Here is a 27999-nt window from a genome sequence, read left to right on the forward strand (position 1 = left end):
AATCCTAGTAACAACGTGAATGTGGATTGAATGAAGACTCTACAAATCTACATTTAAACCGCTCGCGAAGAATCGCATTCATATATCTTATATACATTAACTAGAGCGAATTAAAAATAAATCAAAAAGGATGTTTTTTTATGATACGAAATTGGTAGCACTTTATTTTAAGTGAGTATTTCTATACACTATATACCGAATATCGGGAATGCCCAAAAATGCACCAGAAATAGTCTTATTCCTATAAATATAATTAAAAAGTATTCAAATGAAGATAATTATGTTTTGGTAACACTTTCTTCTAATTGTTAAACATAAAGAGAAGTCTGTGCCTGAAAATCTGGCAAACCTAGGGATATAATCCTTAACATAGCACCTTCATAATTTTTTTTATCACTTATCATTCACAGCACATCAAGACAATAAAAATTATACGCTTAACTGTAATGATTAAATATACACGAAGCGATTATATTACGAAACTACGTAACAAGCATTCTCATTAAAAAAAACCGGAAACAATTAAATCACTTAAATGACGTACGGAGGTGTGTACGTCGTAGATACATTCATTCATACAAGTGGGATGTCTTTAGGTGATATAAAAAGTTGCCTACTCTCCATTTAAGACACGTGTTACTAAGAATCAATCCGGTTCCATTGCCACGGCAGTCAAATAGACTTTGTGTTAAAAGTTAGATAAATGCATTTTACAAATACAGAGATTAAATTTAAATAATAAAGCATGTTATATACACGATAAAAATCGATAATAACGATAAAAATTGAGGCACTGTCAACACTTCCAACTACCAAACTTCGTGCTATTGTTTTCTTGACAAAAAACCCAATAACTTTTATTAACCCGAAACGCAGTTTGAAACCAGGACCTCGAAATCTGTAGCCTTATAAGTTAGCCATTAGACCAAGGAGGAGGCCAGTTATTAATAAGTCACACGCGATGCGTGATCGTACATCGATTCTAATTAGATACGTCTACATCATAAGGGCATCATACCCACAGGTTTGAGAGATTATGTCACGCTGGTTCATTGCCCGCTTGCAGTGTGTATACAAAGAGCAAATATTTTAGTCTCGCTTTGTTTTGTAAGATCTATCTATATACACATAATTACACTACCGTTGGAGTGTGTAATATTGTAATATAACATTAGAAAAAGTTTTTTCTTTGCTACCTAATTTGATTTGACTTCCTATAACAATAATTAATTTTCTTTCAGAAGAATGCGTTCAATTAACTGTTAATAATAAATAACTAAGAAAATTACAATCATTGTCTGAAAAGCGAAATGTACGCATTAACCTTGATTTTGCAAGTTATTTTTGGTGCGCTTGCGCATGTATCGCAGCCAATATAGCGATATCAAAACCCTTAAAATTCATAACACTTGAATATAATAAATTTGCGTGAGTGGTTAGAATTATGAATTTTAAGCCCAAGTGATTGCGACTAGAATTGTTACTTTTTAATTAATGAAAGAATCTATAGCCTTTTTTCATTACGGATTCTTGAAAAAATGGCGTCTTTAATGTCCGCGATGTTTTTATCTAAAGTTTGGAAGTATTAATTAAAGTGGATAGAACTAGTTCAGTGGAACACTGTTGTATTATAAATACAGATATATTAATCAAGAACTGTTGTTAGTGCACAATATATGTATAAGTGCTGTTATCGATTCGCATAGAATATGTAAATCTAAGGTTTGTTTATCGTTAATCCTTCTTTGGTTAGAATAGACTATAGATAATCATATTTTTTTTTAAATATCGTATTTCATATCGCTGTTGCAAGCCTTCATGAAGCTCATAAATTTCATTTACTGCATGTTACGTGTTTATTATTTGCTATAAAATGATTTTAATTAAGAAATTTAACATAAAAACCAATACTAGATTATTTTTTTACTATTTCTTTACAATGACGACTGGTGACGAATTTTATACTTTTTTATTTAGTACAAAAACGATTTTTTTTGAAGTTACACTGACTTTCCATGTTCTTAATCAGTTTTACATTTCATATCATCCTTTGCTGTGTAAGAAATTGGCACGAGATAACTGCTTGGGTCGTGTCACAGCTCCAAAACCACCAAAAAGGTAACCAAGCAATAACACCTACAGTAAAAAAAATGTATTATGTAAATCATTTATTATTATATTATTTAAAATAGCTTAATTGTTCAAACACCATTTGCCACTAATCGAAGTGTTACGTGTGTCAAATCAATGTGTTTTTTATTTTCTGTTTTATCTTAAGTATCATTTATTTTGTATTTATTATAATAGCATACAACAATATCTAAATTTATTACAATAGTAATATTTATAGTAACGTGGTCGGGATATTGGACAGGTACCACCGGCGTGGGTACCATTCACGTATCAGTTATTCAACTAAACATCAATACTTTATATTCGTGTGTTCCGGTTTGAATGATGAATGACTGAGTGCAAATGACCGTTGTGAGGGGTTTATACACCTTGGCGACTGTCTCCAGGTGAAGGTGACTTACCATAAGGTCAATAATTCGTCTGAGTAACGAAAACAAAAAAGCAAAAACGATTTCTTTGGATAATTAAAAACGTCTAAACTGTGACATAATCTATAATAACAGCAGAATAAATAGTTAACTGTTGCAAGCAACAATGTTATTCGTTCAACCTCATCAATTATGATACAGCATGTCTTTACATATAGGAATTCCGTTATTAGATTTTTTTTTTAATAAATATTATGTATATAAACTTTAATCTATGCAAATACTATAAAAAGCGACCTTTTTATTTATAATTATTTTAACATACACAAAAAACTTCTCCCAAATATGAGTTGTCTTATTTTGTTACATCTATAATTATACTGAGTTTTATCAAAATTCATAAAAAAATAAAGTTGTTTCAGTTACGACGACAACGCGTTTTTATGGAAACCATGACATATGTCAGGCGTTAGGTTAAATAAAATAGTAACCCATGACCTACCTTGGGGTTCTCGCCAAACCCAATTTCATCAAAATCCGTGCAGTGGTTTATCAATGGAAGTGTAGCAGACGGAACAGAGTTACTTTCGAAATTCATAAAATTAGTATAGTTAATATTAAGCAAATAAAAAAGAGTCATACTATTATTACTTTACAAGCTCTTCTCGGGACTTTTTTCTAAATACAATTATAATTGTCCTTGAAAATATTTATATCCGGGAATTAGAGTTTAAGTATGCTAATAAAATTTTCAAATTATGTACATATTTATTTACTATAGCGCTAAAATAATTAAGTTTATCAATATGCGTCAAACAAACAAATGTTTAGCCAGCGAAGTTTAATTAGCAATGGCTGTTAAGGACACGAGTGACGACAACGTGATTGCGCAACCAAATTTCAAAGACAATTGTCTTTATTTGGAGAAATCCAAATATTATTTTACGCTTCATATATTGCTAATGATTATGATATTTTTAAAATACAAAACGAAATCACTATTGCTTAAATAATAAAGAAACAAGATGGAAAAGTGAATTTTCTCGAAGCTCAAATAATTAGGCTAGGTATATAAACAATTAATAAAATATAGCATTTCCTGCTGATTTTATATTAGCGATTAATTTTTGGCTATCTCGTAGCTCAGTAAAAAATAATTCAGATGCAGATATCGCTAAATCTTTCAAGGACCAATAATTGGTATATACCATGGCGAATTTCGAGAACTAGCCGTCTGCGCAGGAGATATTGTAGGGTGCAAGTGCGCTCTCAAAGTCCAGAAACGTCCTGTTATGAGATCAGGACAAACGGATTTACGTGATTTCTCAGACTCAGTGTAATCAATGCCAAGGTCCTAACGCAGAGCTGCTATTGAGAATTTCTCGAAAGAAAAAATAAATAATAGTCACGATGCAGTTAGTTAATCAGATATTATATTACGCCTTAACATTAGATTATCGTAAAACAGCTGTCGCATAGTAAATACAATACAGTAACAGTAATAGCCTGTTAATGTCCCACTGCTGGGCTAATGCCTCTCCCTTTTGAGGAGAAGGTTTAGAGCTTATTCCACCACGCTGCTCCAATGCGGGTTGTAGAATATACATGTGGCAGAATTTCAATGAAATTAGACACATGCAGGTTTCTTCGCGATATTTTCCTTAACCTTCAAGCAGGAGATTAATTATAAACACAAATTATGCACATGAAAATTCAGTGGTGCTTGCCCGGGTTTGAACCCACGATCATTGGTTAAGATTCACGCGTTCTAACCACTGGGCCATCTCGGCTAGCGCATACTTAATGTTTTATTCGAATAACATTTGGAAGAATAAATTTAAAAGATAAATTATAAATTTGTATCCATCTAAGGAAGGTCCTTATGCGCAATTTGTTTGAGGTAATTAAACACATTGCGTCACGAGCATTAATATTATAAACAACCGGTACACGATGACAATATTTATAAAACCCATAACGTCGATAATCATGTGGTCGACTTGAATATTTTGCTAACGATCATCATACATATTCATAATAAAATGACAATATTAATAATATTCTAAATTCCGCGGAGAACCGCAAATATACAAATGTCATATCAAATGGCTCGCTTTTCCTGTTTCTGATAACGGTAACACTGTTGTTGCATTAGTCAAACTTTTTGCTTCATTTTTGGTCCATATTATTCGCAACATGTTTACAATTATGCCATTTCGTTTATACTTGTGGAAGGCAAGACTTTGTTTTCAAATGCTTGCTGTACTTTCGTTTATATTAAATTTGAAGAGAGTAGAGCTATTCTTTAAGAACCAAATCTGGAGTCCAGACTCACCACAGAACACGATTGTGAAATGACTGTCATATGCGACATTTACTTTATTAATTTTATTTTTATTTAATTAATAATTATAACAGTTGAAGGATACACACATAAAATAGCGCATCGACATCGTGACGAAACCTGCATGTGTCTAATTTCACTGAAATTCTGCCACATGTGTATTCCACCAACCCGCATTGGAGCAGCGTGGTGGAATAAGCTCCAAACCTTCTCCTCAAAAAGAGGATCGGAGGCCTTTAGCCCAGCAGTGGGACATTCACAGGCTGTTACGGTTACGGTATCGACATAAGTCAATATTTAACATTTTGAGTGAGATACTCAAGTTAGTCCTTGGAAATAGAACTGCTGATTGTAATTCATAAACAAAAAAAAATGTATTTGTTATGTAGTAAATTTGATATATATAAGAGAATATCTATGTGTATTTGTGCATACACTTGTGAACTATAATATATGTATCTACGCGGTGACTAGTCTTTGGAACTGGTCAGGATATCTTCCTCATCATGAAATCTTTAATATATAACAAATCTAAGAACAGAACTACTATTCTGTAAGAACTTACCGTATTTAATGAAATGTTGACAACCGACTTATATTGATTGGACTATTTTGATTCCTGTATTCATGAAATGTTGTAATCATTATAACCAATATAAATTTCTAACAGTTTACGACCGTTTTCTGCGGTGGGTATCCAAATTTCTTACATAATAGCTCTACTGAAAAAAAAAGACTATTCAATAGAAATAATATCTATATAATTACGCATATCTTGGCACGTGACGTGACGAACTTGTAAAAGTTAATATATATATGTAATGTCATATCAATATACAAAGATTACATACAAATTAAATACTGGGTAATGAACTTAAACCGAACTTGGTGCAAAGGTAATATGTATATAAACCTGTCTAAGTCAATGACTGCCGAAACAAGCAAGAATGTTACTATTAGGGCTGTTAACTTAGAATTCGAAAAGTTATAAAGTTTTTATTTTGATAATTCGTACAAATATATAACAATTTTTTGAGAAATTAGGAAATATGACAAGAAAGGTTTTATAACTTCTTTAAATTAATAATTTGTTAATCACGATGAATGTTTTTAATATTATTATAGTCTTTTTTTAAACGATTTTTCGAATCGAATAAATCGATTATAATATAACATTTTACGTAAATTTCTTAACCGTACATACTAATAGCATAATTTCGTATATATGAAATATACAATGCCGTTAAGATGGCAACCCTGGTTATATTATTGCACCGAATATCAATTTGCATTCCAAATGAATCCAATTACAAAACGTAAGTAAACATTTAGTGTGCTCCTAAATTATTTATCAAAATGATCAACATTGGTTATTATTAAAATGTTAAAACTATTTTTGATATTAAATAACGCTTTCACTCCCGATCAACTGGCTAAACCAACCTAAAAATTCTTCATTATGAGTATATATTTCGTGGCTCGGATATCAGCGCCGGGTATTTTGTAATTACCTAATTTTTCGCCATAAAATATTGAAAACAATGTGATATATCTATATATAATAAAAATATTCTATGTAACTCTCCTCTTAAACGGCTGGATTTGATTGAATCCGGTAAGTGGATTATTATTATTTTTTTAAACAACTTTTTTATTTCTCCCATCACAAAGTCGGGTCATGGAAATTTTTCAATAGACGTGTTCAGGCTTAAAGATAATATTTAAATTCAATTTGTTTTAGTTTATCAATCAGCAAGAGAGTCATCTAAATTAACATTTAAAGAAAAAAAAAACGGAAGCAAACCAAATACACATCCCACAACAAGAACAAATGTATTTAATTATACGATGTCCAAAATAAAATACGTTTCCTCAGAGTTTTTCTGCTTCGTTTTCAGCTGTCTCGAGATATATTTATTTACAGCAATTTATAATTTAGCGATCTATTCCTACGCATTGCTGCAAAACAAACACGAACGTCTGGATATGCTGACGCAAGACGGTCACGCCCCCGATCTTTATTTAACTGACCCCACAATACCATCACGTTACGTGCTGGTTGCTCTCGCCTTGGACTTCGGAGCTGGAAATTTTTCAAGAACGAATATATCATAAATTTCTCGACCTTATAATTTTTATACGTGTTGTTCAAAAATAACTTCATAGAGTTTCAGTTTCTATCGGTTTCTTGTGTTTGGATTTAATTTGCCACAATTATTGTGAATTAGTTTTCGCCCGCGGCTTAGCCCGCGTGCTATGGTTAGTTTTTAGTGTATAAAATAGCCTTTGTCGTTTTAAGGTACAAACTTGCTTCAAATTTCAGTAGTTCAACCGTGAAAGTGAAACAGAAAGACAGATACTATCTCATTTATTATATAAAGGTACATGAAATATATTTAAAAAAAATGTTTTATAGAATAGGTAGGCGGACGAGCATATGGGCCACCTGATGGTACATGGTCGCCAACGCCCATTGACATAGCCATTGTAATTAATGTTAACCATCGCTTACATCGCCAATGCGCCACCAACCTTGGGAACTAAGGTTATGTCCCTTGTGCCTGTAATTATACTGGGTCACTCACCCTTCACACCGGAACACAAAAATACAAATATTGCTGTTTTGCGGTAGAATATCTGATGAGTGGATGGTACCTACCCAGATGAGCCCTAACACCAGTAAATTATTCTGTTTTTGCAACGACAGTCTAAAATCTATCTTCAGACTAATCCAATTCTATTTAAAATATAGCGCAACAAGCGACCTATTGTACCTTTATTATTGTCTAGCGAAACGAAATGCTACATATATATAATACTTGGATCAAAGTAAAACTCCAATATTATATTTTTAACATTGGTAACATTCAATCTGTTCGTTGTTCATCGGTACCATTCAATATGTATATATGTATATATTGAATCAAAAAAAAAGAGCTATTTGAATAAAGAATATTTAGATTTGGGTTATACGGTTGTTTATTAGCTAGATATTATACAAATAATTCTAAAGTAATATTAATATAACAGCTAAGAAAATATCAAGTTTTATTTAACGATTATTTTATATTATTAAAACTTAACGACATTATATGATACTATGACTATGTACGGTTATGAAATCTATGTAAAATGTTATATTGTAATCGATTTCATGTTAGATTATTACATGTATTAATTAGAAAGGTAGTCGTAATAATGATGAAAATAACAATTGGCTAGTTCGTTATGGTATCAGGTTTTAAATTAGCAGTAAGGCTATCCTGTAAGAACAAACTCGAAACTCACCGCAGAAAACGATCGTGAAATGTCAAAAAGTGATACGCGATTGTGATCATATTATTAATAACATTTCAGGGGTGAGTAATGAAGTGAGTTTCTACAGAACAGCACTGCAGACCGAATTGACTGTAAGCTTGGTTGGACTGATAGAGAGAGAGACCGTAAGAATTGAAAAGCTATATCATAATAACGGATTTGAACATTACAGAACATTAATAATAATATTTTTAATAATAGTATAGTTAAAATATGAACATCATAATTGGTACAAAAGACAGACAATCTTATTATTCCTGTTTTATTCTACGATTACGCTTTTACAATAGAAAGAGTTCAACTGACTATGTTGCTCATTAAAAAAAAATTTAAAGGAGCGTTTGTGTGCAAGAGATTATAACTTGGAAATGAAGCGATCTGGCTGTTTGTAAGCTGTAACAATTAATTTGTCAACAACAAACCCGCTGAGTTTCTTTATTTTGTGTTACCTTATACTTTGACTAAAAGTCATAAGTAAGTGTAATGTTTTTACATTGAATTAATGAATTGGAATGAATTTATTTTACTTTTAAGAAACGTATGCAACAAAACAGAGATATTAAACACCACGTCTCATCGCTTTCGCTAGCGACTGGAGGACTGTGTCGTTTTTCCCTTAGATAATCGGAATTCAGATTATACGATTATCAGCTTACAATAAACAAAGAATGGTACCAGTAAATTATACCGGAGACGCAAATGATATCCGATTACATTCAAATATTTATTTAGTTACATAACTAACGTAATATGAGGTAAACCTCCTATAAAAGTAAAACATTAAGAGCCCGTAAACGTCCCACTGCTGGGCAAGGGCCTCCTCTCCTCTTGATGAGAAGGTGTTCGACACCACGCAACTCCAAGGCAGGATAGAATGTAACCGAATTTCACCTGACAAAGTATGTTATATTCACGATGTTCTTCTTCACCGCCGAACATGAGATGAACTGTATTATTGCTTGGGTTTGAACCTGCAATATTCGGTTACGATTCACTTGTTCTAACTACCGATCCATCTCGGCTTACTCACGCTACGTAATAATATAATTTCGTTAAATATTTAATTTAAATACATTGTTCTCGATAAAATATAGCACAAGTGTCAATAGTGTAAACTGTAGACAATGCGACCTAGTCTGCGTGTTAATTTAGAATGACATTTTAAAACAGTTTGTTGTGGGTACTATTCGCTCCGTCATTCTTCAACTATTAATGTTGACCTTTGTTTTTAATTAATTATAACACAATGCTGTTATATTGTTAACTATGATAATTAATAACAGAAAAGCTATCGACTTATTTTGTTTTAAAATAAATGTCGAATAAATATTTGCTTCGGCTTTTCTATAATTTTATAAACAGGAAAATCAGATCCATCTATTACGTTTAGAAACGGCACGTAAAATTAAATAAACATATAATAAATATTAGTAAGTCGTATCATAAAGATATATTACAATTTCTCATAATTACGCCTCATTAGAGCACTTTGAAGTTTTAGAGGATAATCACTTAAATTACTTTAAATTGTAACGTCTGCGTTACGAGATATCTTTTATAACTAAGAAAAGCTTATTTTTTATTACCGTATTTACGACTTAATACATCACTTTTATTTCGTGACACTGGGTTTTTTTATTTTATTTTTTAAATAATGTTAATAGGTTACTGGTACTACTGCTTCTAAGTACAATGTCAATTAAGATTTTGTTTATTATGGTTTTTTTTTATTAAGTTGATTCGAAAATCGAAATGAGAATAAATCTGTTCGATGGGGTATTTTTTCAATCAATCAGTAACATCTTATCAAAAAGGTAATTTATTAATTTAAAGTGTTTCTTATAAATAAAAATTACCGTTTAAGCGTTGCAATTTCAGTAATCGTTTGGGAACGAGTTTTAAACGTAAACAACGTCAAGTGTCAAGATAAATCCGCTTGTCATTTTACGTTAATAGTGGTTTAACAAAATCGCGCGGTAAACAAAACGAGCGCATGCGTTTCCTGGTCAATGACGTCACGGAGGCCGTAGGTGACCACATTGTGTGTCACCCGTGTCTTGTGATCAGGTGACAGACGAATTTCTGTTTATTTATTCATTGGTTCAATACTATATTAAAAATCTATTTGATATTAAGTACGGCCTATTCCAATCGCAGAAAGAGTAGATAACAAACCTAAGATTTACATATTCAATGCGATTTACTCTGCTTTATGCACTACTAAAAATACTTTATATATCTATATTTCTAGTAGAACGCGACTTATTCTTATATTCTATATATATACTTTAATTTGACTTCCAAAATTCTGATAACAACTGCGCCAACATTCGACACGAATCCATAACGAGCATCATAGATTTTAATCGCAATTCAAGTTTAAAATTGTTTGTTTATCTTTATTCCTTTCGTCGTTGGAATAGGCTATAGAGTCAATTAGACAGAAATATGATTTAATATCATAAATATATTTAGTCTAAGGTTGAAAGTTAATTGATTTATTATCATTGAGTCACATTTGTTGTCGAAGTATGTTAAGTTTATATTAAGCGAAATCATTGATTACATCCTCTATTTATTCTTATCCTGTATATAATACATATAATATATTTATACAGTATTTATAGTCTATCTAAGGGAGGTCTTACGCTAAAGGAAGCGCGTTCGAAGAAAACAAATGTTAAATCTTCATATATATACAACAACAATGTTTTTATTGAGATAGCGCTGTAAAACATTAGCTTATACAATAATATTCTTAATATAATATAGGATGAATAATTGAATATTCATACATACGTAACGTAAAAAATAAATAAACAGGTCCCCATGTGTTCTAAGTAGGTAACTCGAATAATAAGAACTGAACAGAATCAGGACCGTGAGTACATATATAACTACATATGTATATACTGGAAAAAATAAGAACACGCCACAGAATACTACACAAACGATATTTATGTGTAATGGGTGCAGTGAGTTCGTTTCAAAATGTATGTAAACAAGTGAATTATAGCTCTCAAACATTTGAACATCTGGTTATATTCAAATACATTCTAGCGAATATATTTTATAAATATTTTTTGGAGTTTAATCGCGATTATATATTTCTTTTATTTTGTCTTACGAATATAACTTAACCTGGTAGTAAGTTATATGGTAGTGTAACGGAGTGTATCTGTAAAATAATCGAGAAGTTGTTAGAAAAAAAATCGTTTGCAATTATTCTATTGTTAGATATAAATTATTGTCGTCGCAAAGTTAGAAGACATTGCGAGTATATATATAGAATTAATTACATCGTTGGTCTAGTTTATAACTTATAAGGCTATAGATCTCAAAGTACAGGATGCATTCCCTGGTTCGCGTCAATATAAAGTCATTAGGATTTTCTCACAGGCGACCGTTTTCTTTTAGTAACCGTCCGCAGTTTGGGAGACACTCCTGTGACTGCTCGTAAAGCCGTTGGTATCGCGGTTAAATTCTTCACCAGATCATGTGAGTGAATGAATAGTGCACTTGTCATAACGCACCGAGATGGTCACCGTGGCGAAATCGTTCAGGAGAAATCCAGTATGTGTATCATTAAGAGTGGTTATGTTTTATTATATCTACTAAATATATAGTAGCTGATTATCTAATGAACTCGAATGAGGGTCAAATTATGCATTTGAAGTATTTTAAGGCCACGTGTATTTCACCAATCCGCAGCGTGGTGGATAAGCTCCTCCAAACATTGATAGGCTGTTACTGTACCAAACTGTATTGTTTTTAAATACTTAAAACTGAATGTCGTTTATTTTACAAAGAAATATTTAATTATTTTCAATTTCCTTTACTCGGTCTATCGAAAATGAATTAGGTTAGATTCCAATCCTTCCAATTAAGCGGTTTTATGAGTGGGGACAACGATAGCCAAAGTGGTAAAAATCAAACATACGATTTTAACATCCCTAGGCTGCCCGAAAACTATTGACGCTTCAAAATTGATTAAGACGGTTGATTGTATATGGAATGATAAAAATTTATATTATTATTTATTTTTTTCAATTTGCTTCACTTGTTACAATTAATACGGTGATTAGAAATCCTCTCTTCTACTATTTATGTCATTCAGAAATAAATAGATCTCTCCATTGTCACGCCTTACTTAATTTGCATAACACTTAATATTTAATATATTCTGAAGGCCGTTATTTAATAAGAGTTTCTCGTACATGTATACCGATAAGTATGGTGATGTATTTTTGAAAAAAAAACTGTGTTTCGCAGTTTCATCCGTTTCAAATGTAGATTATTGACGTGACAAAAGTGAATTTCATGTTTTTTTTATTTCATATACTAACAAATCCTGGAAGATATTGTCTTGCTTGTGTATAAACCAATAGTCATGCAGATGGCATTGAGTTAAAAAAAATAACATAAAAACCTTCTTCATGTAAATAAATACATACAAATATATATGAAAATCTTCATGGTCATTCAAACGACCTCGATTTTAATAAACATCAAACAATCTCAACATCAATTTAAATATGGAATATAGTCACATAATATTAACCTATTGAAAATCTGAAGCAATTTGAATAAAGAATATTCTAGCAATCTTATCTAACCTAGTCTTCAGCTGGGTGTTGTCACATTTAAGAGAAATTGCAAGTCGATTGATGTTTATAGAGTTACTATGCAGCCTGACAGTGAGAATATATGGCTTCTGACCCATCTGACGCGCTCATACTCATGCGTCATTATTTCCTTACTTTTAATATGTCTGTAAATCATTTTGTATTAAAATGTTATTTTATCTCAATGTTGTTAAATAGACAGACCTATATATATCTTAAAACACATTTTACATTTTAAACACGGTCATAAATATTTAAATATTTTTTGGTTTTTAAGCGCGATTATATTATCTTTTTTTTTAATTTTGTCCTTCGATTCGACATAGTTGATCGACTTACACGATGACAAACTTACTATCTGTCAGTAAGGTAAAATAAATGGAAGTGTACATTGTTATATTAATATTCTTAATGGAACAATAGGCTAGCAGACGTACGACTTAGGAAGCTTCGACTTGAAGAGTGCCTCGTGCACACCGACACGTAGAGCCCGTCTAGTTTTTAAATATAATATAATTAACATTATTTTTTAATATAATAATATTAATTAAAACATAATCCAATTAATTTTGAAAGCGAACTAATAATAAAATAAATATATTATACACTAGATTCACTGGACAGTGAGAGGGTGTGAGGACCCTATGTCCTATGCTGCGTACAGCACGCTCCTCTTACACTCTTATGACAATGACAGTCAGTATATTTCAAAATGATCGGTATAGTAGTTAAGACGTGAAGCCGTAACAAACAAACAAACTCACTCGCATTTATAATATTATATTAGTAAGTATTATATGTCGAGATGGCCCAGTGGTAAGAACGCGTGAATCTTAACCGATGAACGTGTGTTCAAACCCGGGCAAGCACCTCTGAATTTTCATGTGCTTAATTTCTTTTTATAATTTATCTCGTGCTTTTCGGTGAAGGAAAACATCGTGAGGAAACCTGCATGTGTCTAATCTCATCGAAATTCTGCCACATGTGTATTCCACCAACCCGCATTGGAGCAGCGTGGTGGAATAAGCTCCAAACCTTCTCCTCAATAAGGGAGAGAAGGCCTTAGCCCAGCAGTGGGGAGATTTACAGGCTGTTACTGTAACTATATATATTTATATAAAAAAAATTGGAAAATATGATAACAAATTAATCGAAATTATATTAAAACTTAATAATATTCAACTAATACATTATTATTTAGAAATTATTTATAAACAAACAATGAGATTAACTTTGTTTGTGATTTATCTAAAACTAATCTTATCTAAAACTATGCAAACATAAAACTTTAAATTAGATCCGTAGTATCATCTAATAGATAAATATTTATCAGTAATAATATTATGAATGAATATATCCATACTTTATACTCTAACCTGATTTTTATGTTATTGTCAATTATCTCATGTTATGAAGCACGAGATCTAACTATGCGGCGAGGGAATGAGACAACAACATTGTTTATGCTCTGTTTCATTAACACAATGAAGTGGAGTATGTATGAAGAAGGTTTAGAAATAGTTACCAAAGTAGAACATCTGACCGCACAAGTCTGTGGAGTTTGATAAAATAAAAACAAGAGATTGGTAGAGCATTGACGATGTAAGAAATGGATAATTTTTATCACAGACTACAGTGCTGATGTCTATGGGCGGTGGTTACCACTTACCAACATTCCCGTTTGCCAGTCTGCCTACCGATATTAATAAAAAACTAATTACATCGGCCTTTGTAAAATATTAACAAGAATTTATAAGGAAACCTTCCCACACATGACGCCTGCAAACTACTTTTATCTAGTATTTAACTGCATAATATAACACTTTGTTTTATGTATTATGTATATACACACATATCTTGTTAATCAAACTAAAAGCATTTAGAATTCGAAATATCGATAATAATATAAACAAAACGAAAAAAAAAAAACGGTCTTCCAGTTTATAACCAACAACTAAAGCACTCGACAACTAAATAAGACAGATCATCATCATCATCATCAGATGATAAATTTAGGACATAAATTACGGGATCAACAGGAACAACGAACTTGACGCAGATGTCAATAAATAGTATTTATATAAATGCATGGAAGTATAGTAATACATATTTATATGCATGTATGCGTGAGTTATTGCTTATACTTGGGTAAATGTTGTTTTAATGTGATCCTAATTTTTGATTTATTTGCTAATCTAAAAAAGATTTTTCCTGCATTTGTAACGCGGATTGACAAATGGGCTACCTGATGGTGAGTTATCACCACCGCCCATATACATTGGCAAAGGAACATATATACATGGCCAATGCGCCATCCACCTTTGGAACATAAAACGTTATATACCTCATGCCTGTAGATACACACAGAAGCCACCAAATGGAATACAACATATATAAGAATTGCCGGTATAATATGTAAAGATTAAATGGTACCTTCCCAGACAGGCTTGCACAAAGCCTTACCACCAAGTTTCTGAGTTAGCTGGTAAAATAATTTTATAGCATTGAGTTCCTTTTGTCAATACATATATATTATTATTGTATTGTGCCATTAAAAATAAATAAATATGTCTTAAGTTGCAAATATAATCACAACAATGCAAGGATAGGGTAAGTCACTTGTTTACTTGCATAATCTTCATAGCAAACAAGGAAACCGGTTTCGGTTATAGTAGTTGAAACAGCAAACTCATTAAAATAACTTTATGACTATATTATCCTTGTAATAAAGAATATTTTGTAATTTCTAGCAGAATATTGTTAAATATCATTTCAAATATGCGATTAAAACGACTAGCTTTCTGAGAGTTAGTTTCTATCCCCCCTTAGACTAAGTTTGTATTCTCCTTAAACAAACTGAAAAAAATAGCCTATTACTAATAATGAAATATGGAAAACAATACTTTACTTATTGCTTTTGGAAAAAACTTACCATTCACTTTTCGGTAAATTTATCTCAAAAACGAGAACTGCTCAAGAACGAGAAATACTTTTAAACTGCCTAGATAATATATGTTTTTGTCTTTACTTTTCCTTTTGTGTAATAATAGTTACACCATTTAATATTAAGTTTACATGGTCTAATGTATGAATAATGTCTACATGTTATTTATATTATACAACAGGACCATTAGTAATTCTTTTTTATATTTTATGTAACTTATGTCGACTGGTGGTAGAGCTTTGTGCAAGCTCATCTGGTTATGTACCATCCACTCATCAGATATTCTACCGCAAAACAGCAGTACTTGGTATTGTTGTGCTCCGGTTTGAAGACTGAGTGAGTCAGAGTAATTACAGGCACAAGGGACATAGCATCTTAGTTCCAAGGTGGCGCATTGACCAATGTCTATGGGCGTTGTGACCACCATCACATGGCCCATATGCCCGTCCTCCTACTTATTTTATAAACAAAAAAGAATTCCACTGCAATATTAGTCAGTGCAAATTTTCCATTTATAATGCATTATTATAATTGTTCATGGTAAGCACTATTGCGATTATATTATTGGTAAACAATTATGAACACCTGTTCTATTAATCTTGTAATATTTAATATTTACATTTACATAGATGGTATATGTGAACAAAAATCTATATATAGATAAGAAAATAATAGGTTTTTATTTGTTTTAGTCTATTGACAAGCTTTAGTGTTACCTATAAAAAAATTGGAAATAAAATGAGATATTTTTATTCAAATTTTCAATAATGATTATCATTCTATTTCAATCACAGTGCAAACACAGTATTGGAGACAATTCTAAATTTAAATTATAATAAGCCGAGCCTTTTTTTAAAGTTATTTATTTTTAAATTAGTCTTAATTTTAAGACTCGATGGTGTCACAATATAATAAAAAATGATAGCTAATTTATACATTCCCAAAAAGCTGTGATTCAATGAGTGTCTTGTCTCATACAAGACTTTTTTTTTTTTTTTATAGAAAAGGAAGGCGGACGAGCATATGGGCCACCTGATGGTAAGTGGTCACCAACGCTCTTAGACATTGGCATTGTAAGAAATGTCAACCATCCCTTACATATCCAATGCGCCACCAACCTTGGGAACTAAGATTTTATGTCCCTTGTGCCTGTAATTACACTGGCTCACTCACCCTTCAAACCGGAACACAACAATATCAAGTATTGCTGTTTTGCGGTAGAATATCTGATGAGTGGGTGGTACCTACCCAGACGAGCTTGCACAAAGCCCTACCACCAGTAAACTTCTAGTAACAACAATGTAATCTAATTAAAAAATAACAATTAGAGCAGAAATACATGACTTTAGAAATAACATGCTTTTTATATAGATATAAAAATGTCCATTCCAAATTTGTAAAAAGTGTACTAAATGTAAATCTCATTCTACTAACTAACTTTCCCATACAAAATATTGTTAACCAACAGAAAAATTCAATTTATTTTATTGTTGTTGTATCCTTGCACATTGTAAGGTAATGCAACAATCATTTACAAATAGAAAATAGTTTATATAAATATTTCAAAACCTAATGTTTGTTAAGGATATACAAAAAAAAAATAGCAACAACAATAAACATTGAGTATTCATAAAAGATAGTAAGGATATTTGTAGTAGGAGCATAATAATGAGTTCTATTAAACGGAATACTTAATAATAATATAGGTTATGTCAACAAACACCCAACTACGTCTATTATTGACATTCTTGCCGATTATTATTCATGTTTTTAAATATATAAACACAGAAATCAACAAAACAATCATTACATAGTTAACGTGTTTGTTGTTAAGAGGTTGAAAAACCACAGTGTGACTAAAGAGGTTAAATTAAGTTCTTAAAAACATTTGAATATAGAATTCGTATCATTCTAAATTCTTTTTATTCTTACCTTCTGTCTCCAATTTAGTGTCATGCTTCGACATATTGAAAAAAGACTATTCAATACACTTTTCGTTCACAAACATTAAGTAATTTATAAATCATTAATTTTAGATAATAATTTCGATATTTTGTTAATTCAATTTAAGTTTTAATCCGGCAATGTACTGTTTATCTTTTTCTTCCGACATTGACGTTTGATGATTAGACAGAGGAATGAACACAGATTAAATGACAAGAGCACGTAAACGTTCCTCTTTATGCAATTTTTTTTACTAAATGTTAATATATGTATTGTATATTTTATATTCCCTTTTTTATTTTTATTTAATATTTTTTATTAAAGGCCCGATAAGCTATTATTATTTTTAATAAAAAATAACACTGTATCGTTTCTTGTTTCAGATGCAACTGAGGATGATATAGACAAGGAGGGAAACATTTAATTAAATTGTGCAGAAATTAAGTACTAAATATGTCCACTACCGCCGAAAATGGTGTCGTCGAAGATGCACAGTAATAATCCTTTCTCAATATTATTTTTGGAAGTTTCACTTGCATGCGTATATTGTATTATATGCAGACTATACCTTTTTTGTGTATTAATAATATTGAAATAATCAAATATCTATTTTTTAGAGGCACCACATATTATTTTTCAAAAGAACGTACAAGCGCAACGCCATGGCAAAGGATCAGCTTATTCTTCTCCATTTACTGGAAAGCTATTATAGTGGTTCTTACTCCGCTGCTTTTATTGCCTATACCAATCACGAATTCGGGTTCAGAGTCAGCTAAAGTAAGTATCTATCCTATTGTTAATAATGTAAAATAATATGACAATACTTTTGCGTGACGTGAAGGAAAAAAGTTTTGCCACCCGTCGATGAGCCGTCCAGTGTATAGATCACGTGGTTCTTAGCGAAGATGGCAAGTCCAAATCCTAGCAAATACAATCTAAACATCAATTTGTTTATATTTTTATCGTGACTTTATAAGATTACGGTTTTAACCCAAGAACGCACTACTGAATTAACATGTGTTTAAAATTGATTTCATGCTCGGTGATTAATGAAAACATCGTGAAGATTTTTTGGATAAAATTCTCGTCGTTGTTTGAGCGTTGCGACTCAAAACCAAATACAAAAAAAAGGAAAAAAGGATGGTGGGCCTTAGCTCGGCAGTGAGACGTTTAAAGACAGTTACTGTTTTAAATTGAATTCGATAAATCGTGTGTAATTAATGTAGTTTAGAACCTTTAATAGTTCTTCTTAAGATGATCATAGGAAATTTATTTGTATTTGTTAGAATTACTTTTAACTTATGATATTATTTTACAGGCCTTCAAATGTATGTATGTAGTTCTGATCATGGCTATATATTGGGTGCTCGAGCTATTACCCCTACCTGTAACATCAATGTTGCCCATCGTGCTCTTCCCAACTATGGGTATCCTGGATTCTGACAAAACCTGTGCAGCGTATATGAAGGAGACTAACATGATGTTTATGGGCGGTCTTATGATAGCGGCTGGGGTTCAACATTCGAAACTACCGAAAAGGGTCGCTTTGTGGACTGTACAAGTCGTTGGATGCTCGCATAGACGGTAATTAAATATTAAATCTGTGATTATAATTATCAGCCGAAACAGCCCAGTGGTAAGACCACGTGAATCTTAACCGATGATCGTGGGTTCAAACCCGGGCAAGCACCACTGAATTTTCATGTACTTAATTTGTGATTATAATTCATCTCGTGCTTTACGATGTACATAATAACATCGTGAGGAAACCTGCGTGTGTCTAATTTTACTGAAATTCTGCCATATGTGTATTCCACCAACCCGCATTATAGCAGCGTAGTGTAATAAGCTCCAAACCTTCTCTTCAAAAAGGGAGAGCAGGCCTTAGCCCAAGCCAAGCAATGCAAGCCTTTGACTCTTATTGTTTGATGGGACTACATTCCATAACGATCTTAGAAAGAACAGACGTAGGATCGACGACTTTGCTTGCTTTCCTTGGTACGAGTTACGAATATCTCAATAATCGAATATATATCGACAAGCTTAATAACTTTGGACAGCTACTTAGAATTTCTTGATGGTATAATCCTGTGCCTTTTAATGGCTCCAATTAGCTGTTCTTCACAATCTCACAGTATATTTTGGACACTAATACAATAAAGCCATCTCAATATTTACCTTGACCATATTTTATCTACAATGTTTATTGGCGTAAAATATTATACTTGTATTATATCTTCTGTTACAGCCTCAACTTGGGTCTTACATTCGTAACGATGTTCATCTCTATGTGGGTGTCGAACGCTGCCGCTACTACCATGATGGTACCCATCGTCGAAGCTATTCTTGAAGTATTCGAACAGGTAAGGCAATACATACGATGTATTTATTTTTATGGAACTTTGGTTAAATGGTCCTCACTCAGACTCGTATGTTAATAGAGGATCGTGACAATTGCCACTATATTAATAATTCATCTCACGCTTGGTGAAAAAGAAAGAAATCGCGAGGAAACTCGCGTGTGCCATCCAAGACACTACCCCCATGTGTATCTATTTACCTGCATTCATGGTGAAATAAGCTTCAAACTTTCTGCTCAAAAAAATAGAAAAAAGATTGTGTTTGCGCACAAACTTGCTATATCCAAACTATCTTGCTCTATCTAAACTATCTTCTGCGTAGTTTAATGTCCTTCGTTGAGAAGGGCCGCCGTGAAAATTTGACAGGATAACCTTCAGGACTGAATGACGTCATAAACTCAAAATATGTTTTCATTTGCAGCAAGGACTTGGCGATGTGTATGTAAACAAAAAGAAGACGCTTCCAGAAAACGGAAAGGAAACGAAACAAGTTCAAGACAAAAGTACTGAGGAAGAGTAAGTTATCATTCATTATTATTTTGGGTATTTAACATGTTAGGCCTCTCCATCTCCATAGCATTTTCCAACCACAAGAGGAATAAACCCAAATAAACAACTTTGACATCAATATCATTGGTCACCGATATCAATTGACGCGATATCATTGGTCGAGATCTTGAATAATCTATGATATTCACTATGGATTCACAAAAAAATGGCGTTTTCAATGTCCGCAAAGTTGTAGTCGGAACTTCGAAAGTTAAATTAATGTGGTTATAACTAGTTAAATGGAATAGTGTTGTATTATAAATAAAGGTAAATTAATCAAGAACTGTGTAATACAGCAGAATCATTAGAAAATCGCATGCAATTTGTATATCTACGGTTTGTTTACTTTTATTCTTACTCCGATTGGAATAGGGTATATACTGTACTGGATTATGTAAATGATATAAGTTAAAGGATGTAGGATATTTAAATATAATGGTATATGTTTTAAACTTGTTCATTTTAGATTGTTAAAAAGAGTAACTAAGTAAGTAACTACTGAATAACTTGCTGGCTCTTCTCGGTAGAGTACAATGCGACCTGGTGGTAGTTTACATTAAAAAATTAATTAAAAAATGACGATTTTCTTTATAGAGCGACAGGTAGGCGGACGAGCATACGGGCCACCTGAGGGTAAGTGGTCACCAACGCCCATAGACATTGGCGTTGTAAGAAATGTTAACCATCGCTTACATCGCCAATGCACCACCAACCTTTGGAACTAAGATGTTATGTCCCTTGTGCCTGTAATTACACTGTATGTATTTGTATCATCAGCTGTGAGTATACTTGAATAAAGTATATTATATACTTTTGACTTTGATTGAACATAATACCAATAGCATTTGCTGGAAATACATAATGCATACGCACTCTTTCATCAACTGCAATACATACGTATATGTACACACACATACAGGTGCATATACAATAAGTTACACCGATCATTGTTCTACCTGTCACTGTATTGTTCTTAAGAAAATTATGTAATCATTAATGACAAAAAGTTAAATCTGTATTTCACGAAACAGTAGTTAATATTTCATTGTATTATTCATACTTCCTATACAATTAGGAAAGGGCGGCATCTCGGGTCGAGAAACTTAACCAAACACATCGTCATTCGTTTTATCGGCCACGATTAGTCGCACCCCCTCCCCGTGGTCTTTGTACATTCGCTTATGGACATTACAAGCAACTTTAATTTAGAGCCTAACACATCTTTTATTTTCTACACTTTCAAAATTAATCATCATCTTCCATCCATCAACTTGGGGTATTGAACACTCACCGCTGCTGCTATATATATAAATCTTAATTGTAAACATACGTATTATTGGTAATGCTGTTGTGAGTAAATAGAATAAAATAAACGATTGTTTACTTTGTTTTGAAAACATCTATATACTTGTAAGTCTCATTTCTTTTATGATTTTTTTTTATCTCATTTCATTTTCAGAGCTCCGATGCCCAGCGACATTACCATTTGCTACTACCTGAGTATAGCGTACGCTTCAACCTTGGGAGGTTGCGGAACCCTCGTCGGAACAGCTACCAACTCCGCCTTCAAAGGAATCTTTGATTCGTATGTATAACGAATTTGTATGTTTTATATTATATATATGTGCCACTCGCGGCTTCCGTCATAATATTAATTAAGTGTCATTTAATATTTCTTTTCGAGTCATCTGACTCCTAAAAATACAATTGCATCTGCTGCAGAGAGTTCCCGGAAGTGTCCGGTTCTGTGGACTTCTTCTGGTTCATGGCATACAGCACTCCACCTATGCTGCTTATGCAGGCTCTGGTGTGGGTGTCCTTGCAGGTGACCTACATGGGACTGTTCCGGTGAGTACAATGTACTTTAAGACTATATACAAAACATAACAGAGAGTTTGCAAGCGTTGCAGTAGCTCTTTTAATTATTTTCAAAACGAATATTCCATAAGCTTATACTTATACTTACGCTAAAATATTTTTCGTGCTCGAAATGCTAATTGTCATTGTGTTATTGACTTTTTTAATTTAATTATGTTTAAAATATTATCGACAGACCGAACAGTGAAGCTGCGAAGAGAGTCAACAGGGCGTCTTCTGGATCTTTTAACACCATGAAAATCATTAAAGAACAGTACAAGGGCTTGGGTCCTGTTACTTTCCATGAAAAGGTTTGTTTCACGATAATAATGACAAATTAATAGGTGTCTTTATAGTTAGGCAGACTTCCAAATGGGCCACGTGATGATAGGTGACCACCGTTCATAGACATTAACAATGTAAATATTTACCACCTCTTACATCCAAAATCTTGGGAAATTAAGGTTTTTTCTACTTTCATGGGACATCCTATGTGCCCGTAGTAAAAAAACTCGCTAACTGTAATTGTCATTATCGAACTGCTTTTACATAAAATATATTTTGTTGAATTACTACGTTTCTGTATGAAGATTTATTTGCCGGTATGATATACATGTCTTTAAAGTATAACATCCTTCTTCTTCATCCTGTCTTTTGTTATTCCTCAATATTTAGTTTAGAATGAATGGGTCGTAAAAACTAATCAATTAATTTCTGCATTCGATAAGCAATAAAGTCAATACACAAATGAATAGCAGATATATTTAAAGTTATCCCCAATATATGACTTATAATTGACGGTCAATTTCTGTTGTAGGCTTCAGGTTCACTGTTCCTGTTTGCAGTGTTCTTGTACATCTTCAGAAAGCCAGGATTCATGCCTGGTTGGGCAGATGTTATCACAACCATGTGAGTTACTTTTTGAAACATATTTAAAATTTGTATATATTAAAACTAATTATATTTAAACTATGTTTATCATAACATAGTAAGAAGTATATACATAAGGGTGCGTTCAATGTATAATTTTTGGGTGTTTTTTATAGCCTCTGTACAAGAGAGAGTCAGCTAACTGGCTAGATAGTTCAATCCACAATGACATAACCCACTCTTTTTTTCAATCGCTACATTACAAGTAGGCAATATAAGCTAAAATGAGGCATGTAGATTGAACTGCCTGAAAAAACTGCTGAATTCTTCACAAGGCGTATATACCCAAACCCGAATAAATTGAATAACAGCAAGCGAATGATTATGATGGCTTTTAAGAGTATCATTTTACGAAAGGCATTATTATGTCCATATTCATATTTAATACAAAATATCTATTATCACAGGAAAGTGAAGGATGGTGTGGTGTCAATGTTCATCGTTGTGCTGATGTTCATCATACCCATGTCGGTGGACTTCTTGAAGTTCTTCTCATCAACTGCGTCCTGTATGTATATTGTACTTGTTGGAATGATTTATAGTGGATATAATTGTCTGACAGATTTTTGTTCATGGTGTTCAATATCAAGAGTTCAATCTGTGAATCAAGTGTTTGTAAATAAGGACGATCTAAATCTCAGTTACCGTTATTGGCCTAATCCTAAATTTTATATCAGCACCTTGGGAACTAAAATCTAAAAAATATATTATTTTTTTTTAAATATTGTGCAATTTTTTTTAAATTTTACATTTATTATGAAAACTTTCTTTAAATCATATCATAGGTCTGGTATAAGCCAGAAGTTTCTAGAAAAACAGAAGTTCTCTTCGATTGGACTTCCATTGACATGATGGCAATTAGTATAATAATTCATGAAGTCTCAATGTAAAGTAGAGATTATCAAAGAATTATCCTTTCCAGGTTATGTCTGAAATTTCAAAAGTTTTTTGATTATTGTAATATATCTGTTCATAGACGAAGAGCTATCCATGTCGAAGCCTTCCACCGGAATTGTTACCTGGAACATCTTAAAGGAGAAAATACCATGGGGTCTACTGTTCCTACTGGGTAAGTCTAATTTCTGTAAAATGAAATTTCTCATAGACAACCTTTGACATAAAGTATAACAATGACGAATCACGATAGTTCAAATATACACAGTACATAACTAAGAATACAATTTATAGTGCAAGTAAACTATGTATTGTATCCCCACTTATATACTTTATATATTATTTCCAGGTGGTGGATTCGCTCTCGCAGAAGGCAGCAAGGCAACAGGCCTTTCGTCAATGATCGGAACGTCACTTAACGGTCTGCACGGTCTGCCGCCGTCGCTGGTGCTACTGGTGGTGGTGCTAGTTACGCAGTTCATCACCGAGTTTACCTCCAACGTTGCCATCGCTAATCTTATTCTACCGGTGCTAGCTAACATGGTACGTCCAGTATTTTTTCGTCGACTTATATATACTTATCATATTTTTGATTTGTTGTGTTCCCAAGATTTCATATTAATTTTTATTAAGTTGTGAAGCAAGTAGCTGCTATGTTGAGAGTTCCGATATTTTGTATTTTCTTGTGCAATGGTTCTCCTGTTAAGAAAGAAGAAGAGAAAGCCTTTGCCCAGTAGTGGGTAACTTATGTAACGGTATCTCTCCCGCAGGCGCGCACGCTGGACATGGACCCGCGCTACCTGATGGTGCCGGCCACGCTGGCGTGCTCCATGGCCTTCCACATGCCGGTGGGCACGCCGCCCAACGCCATCGTCGCCGGCGTCGCACACATACCCACCTCCAAGATGGTGAGCACACACCCTCATACACACCTATTGATCGTCACAATCGGAATTTTAAATTTATATTTGCGACTTATTTACTGACTGAGGTTATTCTATCTCTTTCTATCATCGCCCCTCACGCCTCCAGGCATCTGATATAAACTCTATACATACAAACTGTTATTGAAAGACAAAGTGTTATAATATGCGACTCGTATATCTATTAAATGGTTGATAATTATGTTTTTCAGGCGATTGGCGGAATCGGTCCCAAGATAATTACAACACTGATCGTATGGGGCGCTTACCCCACCTGGGGTTCTCTGATCTTCAAACCAGAGGACATAGCGGCCTTAGAAAATCCCAGCACATCGCAGAAGGCCACTCAAAACATCACTCTGAACTGCAATGTCATGGCGAGTACTCTGGACCCAGACAATGCTTTCAATTGTACGCTACCCGCTTCGAATGTAGCGAATAAATCTTTAGCTTTGCAGGTGAGTAACAGTACATTCACATGTAATTACTTCCCATTCAATAAGAGCTAAATTTATATAAAATTTGTGTATGATATTAAGGTCATATGGAACAACGGTTGCAACCAAATTTGGCGCTTATGTCGTATTATAAAGTTTTGCCAATCTGATAGTATTTTATTGCCATGTTTATGGTAGTTTTGTAAAAAATTTAAAAGAACATTTTATTTGTATACATCAAAATACGTAAGCGCTGTCTTAGCATTTGTTGTGTTCAATACAAACAAAGCATTTATACATTTTCATATTATGGGTAGAAGTACATTACCAAAATGTATATTTATATATAAATATATATTTCATTTCGATAAAGTTATTTTGTAAACGAACTTCTTTAAAACTATTCACGGTTACAAGAATTTATGAATAATTGCAGTTTTTTTTTACTGTAGTTACAATTAAACGCGAAACAAAGATTGTTTACAATAAAATACTTTCGAAATGAAATGGAAATATTGTTCATATATAATCTTGAGTGAGAAATATTTTGAACGGTGATGCGGGTGTGGATTTATTGTTAGTAAATATAAAATATAGCAGCGACATTTATTTGTTTGCGTGACACGTTAAATTGTTTTATATATTTTATATGTAGAGTCAAAACGAACATTATCACCTAAAGTCCCGCCGCTAAGGTAATGCGTTTCTGACGTCTGTCAGTTGGTCATAACAAGTGACCTTGTTGAGGGTTTAATAAGAATCTGCCACTATGCCCTTAAAATTGAATTAAATCTGTAACTTCAACCGTACCGATGGATTTCCTTCGTGTCTTCTCCATCGCAATTGACATTGACGAAACTTTCTGCCCTAGTGGCACAACAAAAGACAACATTGAATTAGCTCAGTATGAAATTAAAAAAAGTTTCGTTTCCTTATTTATGTTAAATTAAACTTAGCTCATAATTATAAAATTTATTGTAATTCACTTTGACAAGCTTATCAAATTATTCTCTTATTAGTAAAGCGAATAAACTATAATAATATTTTTTATCGTAAATTGTTCACCGCTTCAAAATTATAGTATCCATTCGGTAGTGGACATTTCAGGAATGCATTTTCTTACTGGATATTGTCATCCAATAGTCCGACGCGATACGAATTCATAAGTATCTGGTAATTCGTGAAACGATATTGAGACTAACTTGTTCTTAAAAATAACGCTATTACTAAAGCAAGGGAGATTGGTGACGAAACCCCCTAATTCTGTGGAACCGCAATTTCCCAAAACGCACTCAAATAAATGTCGTTGTAAAATATTATGATAAAATATTTTACATCCAAACGGATGTTCCTAGCTGTATTTAGATTAATAATATTTTTAAATAGATCTGATATTTTTTCACGGGATAGTTATGATAAAATTATAATGTATGGTACATTTATAATTGAATATACCAGGGTGTGTGATAACATTTACACGTCAACTGCCAGCTGCCTTACCACTGGCATGCCAGTATAGTTATGGTGATCGTGTGTGATATTCCGTGACATTTCCTATAAACTTGTTTAACGATCATAAGTTTCGTATTTTATTTATTATAGGGACAATTTATTATAATTTTATAAAAGTTGATATGTTTTTAGACTGATATTTCACTGTAAATTAAGTGTCTACACTTAATTTTGTCGGTGGCACAGATAAAGGAAGTTTATTGTATTATTTTATCAAATAAATTCTGGCATGCCAGTGACAGTTGGCATTATATATATACGTGTAACGACCACTTTTGTATAAATGTCTTATTTCAAATCCGCGAATAATGTACTTTATATATTATAAACATAAATTTGATTTATTTAACTAACGAGAATGCTCATGTATTTTGGTATTGATATTTTCATACAAAATTATATTTAAATTCAAGATTATTGTAACATACAAAAGACGTACAGTTATCCACAATAATATGTATATATAACAAAAAAAAGAAAAAAAAACTATTTTTAAACAGTTTCTATCAAACAAAACAGTTTAAATTCAAGTATTGAGAACAATAAACCGTACCACAGTTGTTTAAGGTACCTTGCTATACCTTGATGTGAGGCTGACTGTACTTAGTATGTATTTATTTTTAAATATTTTTAGAGTACAATAGATAATATGTTAAAGAAAAATATTTACTTTGTTTTTGTCACTGAATTTATAATTTTAAAATATTATTTTCTAGGCTACCATTAGAAGTACTGATGTAATGCACAAGTATATAGATTAATATATATATTAATAATAAGTTTGGTATACACTGTTAACAATAATTCCAAAAAAAAAAACCAATGGAACCAAAAAGAATTTAATTATAAATCGAATGAAAG

The 27999-nt window shown here is 32.4% G+C and overlaps 2 protein-coding genes across 2 annotated transcripts in view; one reads left to right on the top strand and one right to left on the bottom strand.

Annotated features, from left to right (window-relative positions):
- Positions 1-17866, bottom strand: part of LOC126775398 (GPI transamidase component PIG-S) — a 52304-nt gene extending 34438 nt beyond the window's left edge. Inside the window, exon 1 of the mRNA XM_050497283.1 lies at positions 17665-17866. Coding sequence (XP_050353240.1) covers positions 17665-17698 — 34 coding nt within the window. The 5' untranslated portion in view covers positions 17699-17866. The remainder of the gene's footprint in view (positions 1-17664) is intronic.
- The window catches only part of LOC126775397 (protein I'm not dead yet), a 39688-nt gene extending 11712 nt beyond the window's left edge, over positions 1-27976 (top strand). Inside the window, exons 2-15 of the mRNA XM_050497282.1 lie at positions 18060-18170; positions 18294-18453; positions 18995-19260; positions 19925-20039; positions 20458-20552; positions 22045-22170; positions 22308-22433; positions 22639-22753; positions 23260-23351; positions 23780-23880; positions 24349-24441; positions 24616-24809; positions 25037-25174; positions 25402-27976. Of these exons, the coding sequence (XP_050353239.1) occupies positions 18130-18170; positions 18294-18453; positions 18995-19260; positions 19925-20039; positions 20458-20552; positions 22045-22170; positions 22308-22433; positions 22639-22753; positions 23260-23351; positions 23780-23880; positions 24349-24441; positions 24616-24809; positions 25037-25174; positions 25402-25698 (1959 nt within the window). The 5' untranslated portion in view covers positions 18060-18129 and the 3' untranslated portion in view covers positions 25699-27976. The remainder of the gene's footprint in view (positions 1-18059; positions 18171-18293; positions 18454-18994; positions 19261-19924; positions 20040-20457; positions 20553-22044; positions 22171-22307; positions 22434-22638; positions 22754-23259; positions 23352-23779; positions 23881-24348; positions 24442-24615; positions 24810-25036; positions 25175-25401) is intronic.
- Positions 27977-27999: the final 23 nt, after the last annotated feature.

This window comes from Nymphalis io, chromosome 18, assembly GCF_905147045.1.
Source record: "Nymphalis io chromosome 18, ilAglIoxx1.1, whole genome shotgun sequence".
Lineage (NCBI taxonomy): Eukaryota > Metazoa > Arthropoda > Insecta > Lepidoptera > Nymphalidae > Nymphalis > Nymphalis io.